The 14,202-nt window shown below is 46.6% G+C and overlaps 1 protein-coding gene across 1 annotated transcript; it reads left to right on the top strand.

The window, feature by feature from the left end:
• Positions 1 to 3,339: 3,339 nt before the first annotated feature.
• LOC108719501 lies at positions 3,340 to 13,084 on the top strand. Its single transcript, XM_018268383.2, has 3 exons — positions 3,340 to 5,042; positions 8,134 to 8,185; positions 9,250 to 13,084. The coding sequence occupies exons 1-3, from the start codon at positions 3,731 to 3,733 to the stop codon at positions 11,876 to 11,878; spliced, it is 3,993 nt and encodes a 1,330-aa protein (XP_018123872.2). The 5' UTR covers positions 3,340 to 3,730; the 3' UTR covers positions 11,879 to 13,084.
• Positions 13,085 to 14,202: the final 1,118 nt, after the last annotated feature.

The raw sequence follows: 14,202 nt of genomic DNA, 5'->3' as shown, positions 1-14,202 counted from the left end.
TCCCTCCTAAAGCCGCCACACAGGTGCGCCAACAATCCTTTCCTCCCCCAGTATTGGTTGAGGGTCAGCCTGAGTGCATTGTCCAAGAGCTCCTCGATTCTCGCCTCGTGCGAGGTAAGTTACAATACCTTGTCAAATGGAAGGGCTACGGTTCTGAGGAAAACTTGGGTTCCTGTTGGTGACATCAGGGCTGATCGTCTCCGGAAACAGTTCCATCTAAAGTTTCCTGAGAGACCAGTGCCCCCCCTAGAGAGGGGGGTAATGTAATAAAAATCATACCTGGTGGTCTAGTTGTGCGGCCGCACCTGCTCGGCTGCCATTGCGGCTACTTAGGACGGCCGCGCCCACTTCTCGTGGGCTTTATAGATGCGGGCGCGCTGGCGTGATGACGCCAGCGCGCAGACGCGTGCATTGGTGCGAAATTCAAATAGGTATTTAAGGGAACTCAGCTATTTCTTCATTGCCCGTGATAGGATTTGTTCCTGGTGCTATTAGCTTCTGCTATTTTGCTTAATATCTGATCCTGATTAACTGTTTTGACCCCTGCCTGGCTTTTGACAATTCTACACTCTGTATCCTGACTGATCTTGCTTAACCCTTTGATTGACTACCTGGTTTGACCCTTGCCTGCCTGACTACGTTTATTCTCTGCCTGCCCCGACCCGGCCTGATCTGACGACTCTATTGGTGGACGCCTTGTACTACGACCTTGTACCCAAAGACTCTCGCTAACAGCCGTGCCCCTCTGCCTATCCAGACCATCACGCCTTGCACCTCTCGTTTAAGTCCTGGTGGCATCCAAGTAGCTGAGGGCTCCTCCCGAGGCCAAAGGTGGCCACACTACAGGTGAAGCACGAGCTGAGACCAGGGTGCTTGCCATTTGTTCTGGTGTTGGGTGCTGACCGTGACAAATTCAAGGCAAGAGGAACAATACAGGGATGCTCACTGTCTCCCCTCCTATTTGCCTAGGCCATAGAACCCCTTGCCATCAAAAACCTGAACTTAAACTGAGACTGGAAGAAAAGGCAGAGGCTGGAAGAAAAGGTTTTGCTTAATGTTGATGATATGATAGTTTACTTGGACAATCCCTGGTATTCCCCATAACTGTAGTGACTGTCAGGGATCCACAACATGACCCGAACTGTAATGGGTAACCTCTTTTACCTACCTTGGGATAGAGATACACAAAGAACCACTGAAATTTGTAGAACTGAACATGGTCCCAATTGTTATTTCCCTTAAGATCAAACTTCAACATTGGTCTAGCCTTCCCTTGTCCCTCCCAGGCCGCATCAATATCCTAAAAATAGTCTTCTTGCCCAAATTTCTCTATGTATTTCACAATGCACCGATTGTCCCGACTAAGAAATGGTTCAAAGAATTGGACACTTGTTTATCTGGGCAGGGGAATGTCCATGCTCCAAGCCCCAGTCAACAAAGGAGGCCTTGCCCTCCTGAATTTCTTATTATATTTCTACGCCAGACAGCTAGTGAAAGCATGGTGGTGGCTTAACCCAGACCCTAATAACCAGGCCACAGTGTTGGAGGCAGCCGTGATCTCCTCATTAGAGGCCTTGGCCAACCAGTTGCACAGAGGCCTGCCATTTATGTACCCCTTGACACCTCCCATGAAAACAGTGACCCAAATCTTCACTAAAATGATGGACTTGGTTTACCAGGAGGCAACCAGTTGGTCCAAGTGGACTCCCCCAGAGGGAGTCCCCTATTGCTGAATGTACTCTAGAGCACTATCTCTGCAGGTCTGAACTTACTAAATCACTCAGTTGGTTCTATGCTATTTTATTACAAGGTCAATTTTACCCCGTCAAATACATTAGGCTCAAATGGGCTCAGAACCTGCCACAGCTAGAGTTGGGAGACTGGGAAGATCTGAATATATCAACGAGAGACTGTTATATACATGTGACCTGTGACATGTGACATGTACCTGACACCGCATAGGCTGGCACAACTTTACTCAGGTTATCCTGATGTTTGCCCCAAATGGAACCTAGACCAGGGCAAATTTTTTCATGTATTTTGGCACTGCCCCAAGATCCAGCAGTTTTGGTCTACAAATACTCAACTTTAGGAATACTTCTCTTGGGCTACTGAACATTCGGCACACAGAAGATCTGTCTCCCAGTGATATATATAATATAAATACTGATATATATATACTACAATGCACAAATGTACTTTAATGACTTGCAACTTAGTGACAGGAACACCCATCACTTCCCCCCATCCTTTCTCTATAACACCCCTTCTTTTTTTCTCCTTCTCTCTCTCCAAGTATTAAAATGTTTAAATGTTAATAAATAAAAACTTTTAAAAATTTTCTCTTCTCTCCACTACTCTCCACCCCCTCTACTTGTCTCTACTACTCACCCCTACTCTGTACTTCTCTCTACCTCTCTGTACTTCTCTCCATTTGTCTTCACTACTCTCCCCTACTTTCCACAAGTATCTTCTCTCCACTTCTATCCACTAATCTTCCCTTCTCTCCCCTGCTCTCTACCACCTATATTTCTCTCTACTACTCTACTCTACTCTCTGCTTTTCTCCACCTCTCTATATTTCTCTTCCCTACTCTTCACTACTCTCCCCTACTTTCCACTAGTCTCTACTTCCCTCCTCTTCTTGCTACTTCTCTCTACTTATCTTCCCTACTCTTCACCTCTTTATACCTGTCTTTACTACTATTCCCTACCTTCCCTACTCTCCATTTTTGTCTACTTCTCTCAATTACTCTTCCCTACTCAATCCCTACCTCTCTGTTCTTCTTTTCTCTACTTACCACTAGTCTCTACTTCTCTCACTTTCTCACTACGTTTCCCCAATAACCCTCCCTTCTCTCCTACTTCTTCTTAACTCACAACTACTCAATACGTCTCTCCTCCTCTCTATACTTCTCTCCACTACTCTTCCCTACTATTTGTCTCTACCTCTCTGTGCTTCTACCCACTACTCTTCCCTACTCACCACTACTCTTCCCTTCTTTCCCTTACTTTCCACTTCTCTCTTTTTCACTCCATTTCTCTCTTTTTCACTCCACTACTATTCCCTTCTCTCCCCTACTTTCCACATCTCTATACTTTTCTCCACTGCACTGCCTTTCTCTCCCATACTCCTCACTTCTCTTCCCTAGTCTCCATTTATTTCTGCTTCTCTCCACCTATTTCTGCTTCTGTCTGATACTCTTCCTTTCTCTTCCATACTCACCCTCTAATCTCCACTTAATTCTACTTCTCTGCACCTATCAACACTTTTCTCCATTACTCTTACATTTTCTCCACCTCTCATGTGTCTCTCCCCTTCTCTCCTCTTCCCTTTTAACTTCCTCCCGTACTCTTCTATTCTCTTCTTACCTCTACTCTTAACTTCTCTGTACTACGCGTCCCTTTTCTCCGCTACTCCTCACTTCTCTCTACGTCTCTCCACTTCTGTGCACTTTTCACCACTTCTCTCTGAGCTTGTGCAGTGAGTTTATGGCCACACATTCTTGAGGAAGGGGCGGCTGAGACAGTTATTAGATACAACATTGTGTAATTATAAAGAAATGCGTGACCCCAGGAGTAGGCGGTGTGATCTTTGCAGCAGGGACACAAAGGGTTATTAGTTGAAGCAACTAGAAGTGTCACAGGCTGCTCATTCTTCTTGTGGGATCAGGTTGAACGAGGCCCGAATACAAACACTCAGCATTTCATTGTTATTTCCTGTGAGAGAGATGGAAACTGCCGAGCTGAGAGCTGAGCTCAACTGCACCATCTGCCTGGAGATCTACACCGACCCCGTGACCCTGCCGTGTGGCCACAACTACTGCCTGGCTTGTATTGACACTACATGGGAGAAGCAGAAGGAGATGGAGGAGGACCCTTCTTGCCCCGTGTGTAGAGAGAGTTATGGTAAGAGACCCCGGCTTATAAGGAACGAGACTCTGAGGATCATAGCTGAGATGTTCCTTCCATCCCACTCACAGGATAATAGGGACCTCCACACATTCACCTCCTGTCTCTCTGATCCCCCTACTTTGCAGGATTCCACCGACGTTGCACTTGCTACAAACATGGCTTCTTCTCCTGCTGATTGTCCTCCCACAGAGGGGCCATTATGTAGCCACTTGCCTTATTCTCCTGCATCGGCTGATAGAGAAACTGGATGTCACCCAGGAACAGACCAATGCTTTGGGGCAGAAGGTTCAGCATGTGGAAATATAAAAGAGGGTGAAGTGGAGACAGGTACCAGCGCTACACTATGTGGGTTCATGCCACCCTATAAAACTGCTGACAAGTTGTGCCAGGACACAGAGTGTGGTGCCAGTCATGCCGAAATAGCGGGTGCCAGTGAGACGAGTCAAGGACCAGACCAAGACATAACAAAACCTGCTGGTGTGAAAGGCTTGGCCCTCAAAGCTTCAGGGGCCACAACAAGCCCACAAGCAGCTCCCGAGGCTACAGGAGGAATGCCCCCCACCAGTTTGTCTCATGCCTGGGACGCACCCACTAAACCTGCCCAGGGGTACGGCCAATGGGCCACCTCCATGTTTCTGGATATAGACACGGCTGCAAATTATGTTTTTGTGTCGGCCGACAGGAAAATGGCTTCCAGCGCCCAAACGGACCAGGGTCGTCCACACATTCCCGAGAGGCTGAACTCTTTCCAGGTCTTTAGCACCAGGAGCTTTTCCTCAGGGAAACACTACTGGGATGTGGAAGTTCTCAACACTGGGACTGTGTTATCGTTGGGAGTTGCCTATCAGAGCGTGAACCGACAGTCGGATACTATTGGATGTAATGAGAAGTCCTGGTGTCTTGGGATACACGGGGCCTACTCAGTGCACCATAATGATGACTTCTTCTCCTTATCCAGCGTCCCCTCCTGTAACCGGATCCGTGTCTCACTGGACTGGGATGTTGGGCGTCTCTCCTTCTATGAGCTCAGGGTCCCCATCAAACACCTGTACACCTTCACTGCCACCTTCTCCGAGCCCCTCCATGCCGCCTTCTCTGTTGGGGAGAGTGGCCTCATACGGATCATTAGCTGAGCCACTCTCTATCAGTATCTGGGTTATATGGTTCTGTATGGGATAGTCCACTGTCTATCAGTATCTGGGTTATACGGTTCTGTTTAGCCCAATGGTTTGGGGTAAAACCCCGGGAAAACATTGCACATTCTGCACTAAACTCATAAGGGTTTATCATGTTAGAACTATAGGGATAAACCAGTGACCCAAGGGAAAAGCTGGGGATTATATTGTACTTTATAAGTGTAACTGTAGGTCCAGCAGCTTAATTCTGTGTCAACCTGATTTACTTTCCTTCTGAAAGAGTCACTTTTGCTGGGGGGAGGGGGAAATTCCTGGTTATCACGTGATTTTCTTCTTCCTTTCCTCATCCTTCTACTCACATGACTGTGTAATTCTGTCTGACAGTTACTGTTCTCTGCACTGCTGCTTCTGACTCCTGAAACAATGTAGCAGAAGCCATCTGATTACCAGACCAGAAGGAGAACTGATTCTGCTACATTGTTTCACAAACCCAGAGAAGAGAAAGGGACAGACACAATGACAGTTACACAGAACTATAAACCCAGTGAGAATGAGGAATGAATGGATATTGGGAAGTTGTATCAGGAGTCAGAAGCAGCAGTGCAGAGAAAGGGACAGACACAATGACAGTTACACAGAACTATAAACCCAGTGAGAATGAGGAATGAATGGATATTGGGAAGTTGTATCAGGAGTCAGAAGCAGCAGTGCAGAGAAGAGAAAGGGACAGACACAATGACAGTTACACAGAACTATAAACCCAGTGAGAATGAGGAATGAATGGATATTGGGAAGTTGTATCAGGAGTCAGAGGCAGCAGTGCAGAGAAAGGGACAGACACAATGACAGTTACACAGAACTATAAACCCAGTGAGAATGAGGAATGAATGGATATTGGGAAGTTGTATCAGGAGTCAGAAGCAGCAGTGCAGAGAAGAGAAAGGGACAGACACAATGACAGTTACACAGAACTATAAACCCAGTGAGAATGAGGAATGAATGGATATTGGGAAGTTGTATCAGGAGTCAGAAGCAGCAGTGCAGAGAAGAGAAAGGGACAGACACAATGACAGTTACACAGAACTATAAACCCAGTGAGAATGAGGAATGAATGGATATTGGGAAGTTGTATCAGGAGTCAGAAGCAGCAGTGCAGAGAAGAGAAAGGGACAGACACAATGACAGTTACACACAACTATAAACCCAGTGAGAATGAGGAATGAATGGATATTGGGAAGTTGTATCAGGAGTCAGAAGCAGCAGTGCAGAGAAAGGGACAGACACAATGACAGTTACACAGAACTATAAACCCAGTGAGAATGAGGAATGAATGGATATTGGGAAGTTGTATCAGGAGTCAGAAGCAGCAGTGCAGAGAAGAGAAAGGGACAGACACAATGACAGTTACACAGAACTATAAACCCAGTGAGAATGAGGAATGAATGGATATTGGGAAGTTGTATCAGGAGTCAGAAGCAGCAGTGCAGAGAAAGGGACAGACACAATGACAGTTACACAGAACTATAAACCCAGTGAGAATGAGGAATGAATGGATATTGGGAAGTTGTATCAGGAGTCAGAAGCAGCAGTGCAGAGAAAGGGACAGACACAATGACAGTTACACAGAACTATAAACCCAGTGAGAATGAGGAATGAATGGATATTGGGAAGTTGTATCAGGAGTCAGAAGCAGCAGTGCAGAGAAAGGGACAGACACAATGACAGTTACACACAACTATAAACCCAGTGAGAATGAGGAATGAATGGATATTGGGAAGTTGTATCAGGAGTCAGAAGCAGCAGTGCAGAGAAGAGAAAGGGACAGACACAATGACAGTTACACAGAACTATAAACCCAGTGAGAATGAGGAATGAATGGATATTGGGAAGTTGTATCAGGAGTCAGAAGCAGCAGTGCAGAGAAAGGGACAGACACAATGACAGTTACACAGAACTATAAACCCAGTGAGAATGAGGAATGAATGGATATTGGGAAGTTGTATCAGGAGTCAGAAGCAGCAGTGCAGAGAAAGGGACAGACACAATGACAGTTACACAGAACTATAAACCCAGTGAGAATGAGGAATGAATGGATATTGGGAAGTTGTATCAGGAGTCAGAAGCAGCAGTGCAGAGAAGAGAAAGGGACAGACACAATGACAGTTACACAGAACTATAAACCCAGTGAGAATGAGGAATGAATGGATATTGGGAAGTTGTATCAGGAGTCAGAAGCAGCAGTGCAGAGAAAGGGACAGACACAATGACAGTTACACAGAACTATAAACCCAGTGAGAATGAGGAATGAATGGATATTGGGAAGTTGTATCAGGAGTCAGAAGCAGCAGTGCAGAGAAGAGAAAGGGACAGACACAATGACAGTTACACAGAACTATAAACCCAGTGAGAATGAGGAATGAATGGATATTGGGAAGTTGTATCAGGAGTCAGAAGCAGCAGTGCAGAGAAGAGAAAGGGACAGACACAATGACAGTTACACAGAACTATAAACCCAGTGAGAATGAGGAATGAATGGATATTGGGAAGTTGTATCAGGAGTCAGAAGCAGCAGTGCAGAGAAAGGGACAGACACAATGACAGTTACACAGAACTATAAACCCAGTGAGAATGAGGAATGAATGGATATTTGGAAGTTGCATCAGGAGTCAGAAGCAGCAGTGCAGAGAAGAGGAAGGAATGGAAATACTTTGGTGGTTTATATCGGGTGGGTCTGTAGGTGAGGAGTTTGGGGTGAGTGTAATTACACAATGTGCCTGTGGGGGGCGCAGCTAATGCTACAGAACATGAATGAGACTAATTTATATATAAATACAGTTGGTGGGGTCCTTGGTTATCAGCTAGAAGTATATACTTTATATTCAGGCCAATATTTTGGTATCAATGACACTCAGTGAACTTCCCTTTATTCTACTTATTTTATTTCTCATTTTTATAATTAATTACACTGATTCTGACCCAAATTAGCCTTTGCTGTGATTAGTGCAAGTGAATCATAACTGTACAATTCTTGTTTATGAATAAAATATTTCATCAGATGATTGACTTGTCCCAGTTTCCTATAGAGCAGCACGGAGCTGCCATGTCGATTGCTGCTTGTCGGCTGCAGTTACTACAGTGAGCAGCAGATTATTAGTAGTTAAAGTAATGAGGTTTATACACCAGTCATCAGACCAATGAGCATGGGGAGGAGCAGCCCAAGAGCAGGAGACGCAGGAAGGGGGGTCCCTAACACTGATATATGTGGGACCCCTCCAGCCTGGCATCACTTCCAACCCTCAGGAGGTGGGTCAAGTAACAGAATGGGGGGTCATTTGGGTTCAGCAGCTGCTCCGTCTCTGTCAGACCAATCAGAACTTCCTGTTGTTTCCTGGAGGAAATGAAACCCAACGTCACTTCCTAAACAAATTTAACTGTTGTCTCTGTAACCCCCAGCCGGGATTTACTGATTTATGTAACGGACCCATTGATCCTCCTCTGGGCTCGTTAGTTAACGACTCCTGATCATTATTCCACCTGAGCCCCTGCCCTCCCTCCTGATTGGTAGATAATATTATTAGAGCTGGTCCTCCTGCCCTCCCTTCTGATTGGTAGATAATATTAATAGAGCTGGTCCTCCTGCCCTCCCTCCTGATTGGTAGATAATATTAATAGAGCTGAGCCCCTGCCCTCCCTCCTGATTGGTAGATAATATTATTAGAGCTGGTCCTCCTGCCCTCCCTCCTGATTGGTAGATAATATTATTAGAGCTGAGCCCCTGCCCTCCCTCCTGATTGGTAGATAATATTATTAGAGCTGGTCCTCCTGCCCTCCCTTCTGATTGGTAGATAATATTATTAGAGCTGAGCCCCTGCCCTCCCTCCTGATTGGTAGATAATATTATTAGAGCTGGTCCTCCTGCCCTCCCTCCTGATTGGTAGATAATATTATTAGAGCTGGTCCTCCTGCCCTCCCTCCTGATTGGTAGATAATATTATTAGAGCTGGTCCTCCTGCCCTTCCCTCCTGATTGGTAGATAATATTATTAGAGCTGTTCCTCCTGTAATAAACAGAGGAAAGGAAACCAGAACATCTAATGGATCCCAGTGCCTCCCTTCAGTAAATGCCCCTGCAATGGGCCCTTAGGAAATGGATGAGAAATAGTAGTGAGAGGAGCCAGTGTGCAGCTGAAGGGTTAACAGTGAGGCTGGAATGTGCTCCGCCCCTTTAGTTGCGTGTGATTCACGAGAGAAGGAAGAGCTTGGGGTGATGGCGGATACAGTGGATAGAGTTGATCGAGTGGATCGAGTGGATAGAGCGGTGAGAGACAAGTTACGGTGCTGGAGCTGCCGGCAAATCTTTATTGATCCGGTGACTCTGCCGTGTGGCCACAGCTGCTGCAGAATCTGCATTGAAGACTCATGGGGCAACAAGCCGGCGGCTACCAGACCTTCCTGCCCCCAGTGCGGCCGCACATTCACTAACCCCCCTGAACTGAAGAGGAACCTGACCCTGCAGAACCTGGCCAAGCATTTCCTCCCGCCCCCCGTGCCCCCCAACACCCAGATCTGCTGCACTCACTGCACTCGGCCCCCCGTGCCCGCCGCTAGAACCTGTCTGCACTGCGAGACCTCCCTGTGTGAGAGCCACGTGCGGGTGCACAGCAAACTACAGCAACATGTTTTAATTGCCCCAACTGCCACCCCAGGGGACAGAAAATGCCCCATTCACAAAGAGATCCTGGAATATTACTGCCCCCAGGACTCCGTGTGTATCTGTGAGTCCTGCTACAGAGCTGGAGCCCATGATGGGCACGAGGTGGAGCCACTCGCTGAAGTCTCAGTAAGGAAGAGAGAGACATTCAAGACTGTTCTGGAGAGACTGACTCCAAGGAGAGAGGCGGCTGAGGAGCAGCTCCAGAGACTGCAGGAGCACAGGAGGGTCACGCAGGAGACTGCAGACACTATCACAGAGATGTTCCTGGCGGTGCTGCGTGATATTGGGGGGCACACACACCTCCTCCAGGAGCGAATCCTAAGTGAGATCTCTCAGAAGGAAGAGAAACTTATGCAAGAAATCTCCGATCTGATCCAGAAGGTGGAGATCCAGAAGAGTGAGTTTTCCTGGAAGATCCTGTATATTGAGGAGCTGTACAACTTGGATGATCCCTTAACTCTCCTGCAGGAATGGGAATCCCATGTCCCGGCCTTTTGGGATGTTGAGAATGGCCATTATCTTGGCAGAAAGGATGAAGGAGAGGATATAAAAGGCCCAGTTCCTGGGGATCTGGCAGAGGAATGGGTCTCCGAGACATTACTCAAAGGCCTGGCTGATATGATTGATAATGCTGAAAGGAAAGTGGCCAAAGACTTCTGCATAAGTACCCACTCTGCCCCCACCCACGGGGGGCTTGTTACCACTGTGAGATTCCCTGCACTCAGCAGGAATTGCCCCAAGCACAACAAGCTCCTCAAGCTTTACTGCTGGGAACATGAAGAATGTATCTGTGTGTCCTGCTTCCTGGCCGGAGGGCATGGGGGGCACAAGGTGGACAACCTCAAGGTGGCATCAGGGAAGAAGAAAGACAAGCTGCGGGTCCTCCTAGAGAAATTCCGAGCTGAGAAAGAGGAGATGGAGAGAAAAGAGCAAAGACTGCAGGAGGCCAGGAGCCAAGTACCAGAGAAGGCCGCCGGAGAGGCACAGAGGGTCACTGCCCTGTTGGGGTACCTCAGGCAACAGCTCCACGGCCTACAGAAGCAGATCCCGAGGGAGATCAAATGGGCCCCATTGCACCTCTCTGATCAGCTGCAGGAAATAATATGGAATTGCAGAGGGGAGGAGGTCCAGCACATAGAGGCCCTGTGCACCTCCTCCGATCCATTCACTGTCCTACGGGAATCTGACAAAAGTGGCCCCTGGAACGTCGATGAGGGAGACGATGGGGACACAAATAAGAAGGAGATCCCGGGGGTAGGTGAGGTCTATCACAAGATGTTCCTGGAAGTCACCAATGAGTTTATTGGGGGTTTAGAGAGAATAGTGACCGCCATACAGGGGAGGCTCCACTGGCAGGAGGCCACCGACATGTTACTGGATATAAACACGGCCGGGACCCACATTACTCTCTTGGCGGACAGGAAAGGCATATCAGTATCAGAAACGGATCAGAATCACCCCCAAACACCAGACAGGTTTCAGTCCAATCAGGTTTTAAGTGCCTGTAGTTTCCCCTCAGGCCGTCATTACTGGGAAGTAGAGGGCAGTGAATTGGGGGGCTGGGGGGTTGGGGTGGCCTATCCCAGTATAGAGAGGGGGGGACAGGAGTCTCTCATTGGACACAATAGCAAATCATGGACTTTGGGCAGGGAGAATAAGAACTATTCAGTGGTCCATAACGGAACAGTGACCCCTTTAGATGTTGCCCCTTCCTGTGGCAGAATCCGAATCTCATTGGACTATGAGGCCGGCCGTCTGTCCTTCCATGAGCTGAGTGAGCCAATCAGACACTTACACACCTTCACTGCCACATTCACTGAGAGGCTGCACGCGGCATTCTGGGTAAATGAGGTTAACTCCTGGCTCAACATCATTACAGGGTTAAACTGCCCCTCGAGGGCACCAGAAGAACTCGCGGGTATCAGTGATTCCCCCAGTCCCCTCAGCCGCTCAGTCTCTCTCCAGTGTCTCAGTTCAGGGGGCAAATACCCCCACAGCAGGGGCTCCCATCATCCTCCTGGGGAGCCAAGTCGAGCCTGTTCTTTTCCCTGCCTTCTGCGCCCCCATGAGCCACACCCAGACCCTTATATCAGTCATTATATGGATTTATACTGATTCAGAACATTCTAATAGGCAATAATATGTGTGATTGTTACATTATGCAGAGGTTATTACACTGTATTGCTGGAAATTGCAGGGTTAATATAAAGAGTTTATTGGTCAGTATATAATCCATCTGTAAACCCTTTATTGTGACTGTTATGTAAGCAGACCATTATGCAGGGGGATTATTTGAGCACCGGGAATCTAGTTACCTCACAAGGACCAATATGGAGGAGCATTAGTTTCCCTGTTTAGCTGAAGACAAACCTGTCCCTTTATGGACCAGCCCAAGCCTCATTCATTGCATTCATGTTGCACAAGGGGGTACTGTCCCTTTAAGGATCAGTTGCAGTTACTATTGTGCAGATTTCTCACATATTGACACAATACTCATGTTACTCATGTTACTCACAGACCTGGGGCTGGTGTTTCTTCTCTGTCTCCCCACTGTTCAATTCCTCCCTCCTGCTCCGTCTCTATCACTTTGCTCATTTGAGCTTCACTCTATTTGCTCCTCTATCACTTTCTATTGATGTTCCCACAGGCTCCAGGAACAACTTCACAATTTTTAGGCAACTTGGCGGCTTGTCTTTCTTATTTCCTTTCATGTGACCCCCCATCCATCACACTAGTGCCCCATCCCAATAACCCTACTGTCTCTCAGCTGCTTCTCTAACGTCCCACCTGTCTCCAACGTCCCACCTGTCTCCAACGTCCCATGTGTCTCCAACGTCCCACGTGTCTCCAACGTCCCACCTGTCTCCAACGTCCCATCTGTCTCCTCTGACTACAGTGGGAAGTCTCTTTTATTCACCAGACATGTAATATGTTCAATTAATAATAAAATATTTGTTTGTGAGAATAAAGTTGAGTGTGTGAAGTGCAACTACTCCTCACATTGAGTTTAATAATCAGATCAGACGTAAGAGAGAAATGAATCAGATGTAAGAGTTTCTATGAAGGAGGCAGTTGAGTTAATGTTGGATTGTATTTAGCAGCTGCGCTACAGTATATGGCACCTTCCATTCAGATACAAGTGCCTTTAGCTTTTCCCATTGTTTTTTGCCTTTTCACTTTGACTTTGCTTTACAATTAGCAACGGATCAGGTTTATATGTTCGAGCTGTTGTTCTGTTGTTTCAGATGAGTAAATATGTCATGGCTATTGCTGAATACTTTATATCCTCTGGACAAGAACAATAAATAGAACCTAATCGTTTTCATGTTTGTCTTGTGTTTAATCTTTAGGCTTAAGAAATGTTTGTAATTTGTATAATAAACTAAAAAGTTACACATAGACTTACTGATAGATTTAGACCCAAACTTGTACATTATCCTCATTCATGTTGCCAGTCACAGGCTCGGATAGGGTAGAGTGTCAGCTTCCCAGGCCAGTAGTTGCCATATGTAGCTTTAACACTGGTGGCTTGAGAAAAGACTGTGTGGTCTGAAACGTTGCCAATTGTTTGGGGTCAGAGCCCATGTCCTAATATCAAACATGTAGTCCTACCTGAGATTTTCCTTTTCTTTAGTCCTACAGGCGGCACATCACAATTGGGTAATACATTCCATTCCCCCTGATAGGACAGAATAACAAACAAGTGTAATTAACCCCTATAAGAGTCACCTCCTCCCCCCAGGCCTCAGTGTTCATTTTCTGGCTTCTTAAATAAAAACACAACTTTAAATTTATCGGGAGGGATTATTGTGTTGCCTTTGGGACTAAAGAAAATGGAAAATTTCAGGTAAGACCAAGTTTTTGATTTTCTTTACGTCCTACAGGCATCACATGACAATTGGGATTTATCAAGCTAAACACAGGGAGGGATCATCATTTCTCTGTACTGCTAAAGGCTCATACCTGAGAGGCTGACATGTCAAGCCTGTAGAACTCTGCAGAAGTGAGTATAGGACTCCAAGATATCTCACATATGCACTTGTGATCTTTCTGCCCAAGAAGTGGACACTACCCTTGAATGTGCATTTAACTCCATATAAACTTCTCTATCCAAAGGATCTTTAAATGGCGACTCTTCCACAGAAATTGTTGTTCTTTTTAGAAAGTCTTGCGATCAAAACATCCACCTCCCAGGGTGCCTCCTTAGCATCTATAGGAAACATCAATTAGAAAGTGTGTGTGTTTCCCACCTGAAATAAATAAACCCGTTCCTTAGATTTGTGTTGTACTAATGAGCAGGACCGCAATCAGAAATCGCAGGGCCCCATACGACAAAATTTCCTGGGCCCCCTGGGCTGCGCCCACCTAAATCCCCACCTACAGGTCTGCCTTCCCCCCCCCCTACAGTAAAAAAAAACAAAAAAACCCATTGGTTCCTA

This window comes from Xenopus laevis, chromosome 6L (assembly GCF_017654675.1).
Source record: "Xenopus laevis strain J_2021 chromosome 6L, Xenopus_laevis_v10.1, whole genome shotgun sequence".
NCBI lineage: Eukaryota > Metazoa > Chordata > Amphibia > Anura > Pipidae > Xenopus > Xenopus laevis.
This window is presented reverse-complemented; position numbering and strand designations above follow the sequence as displayed.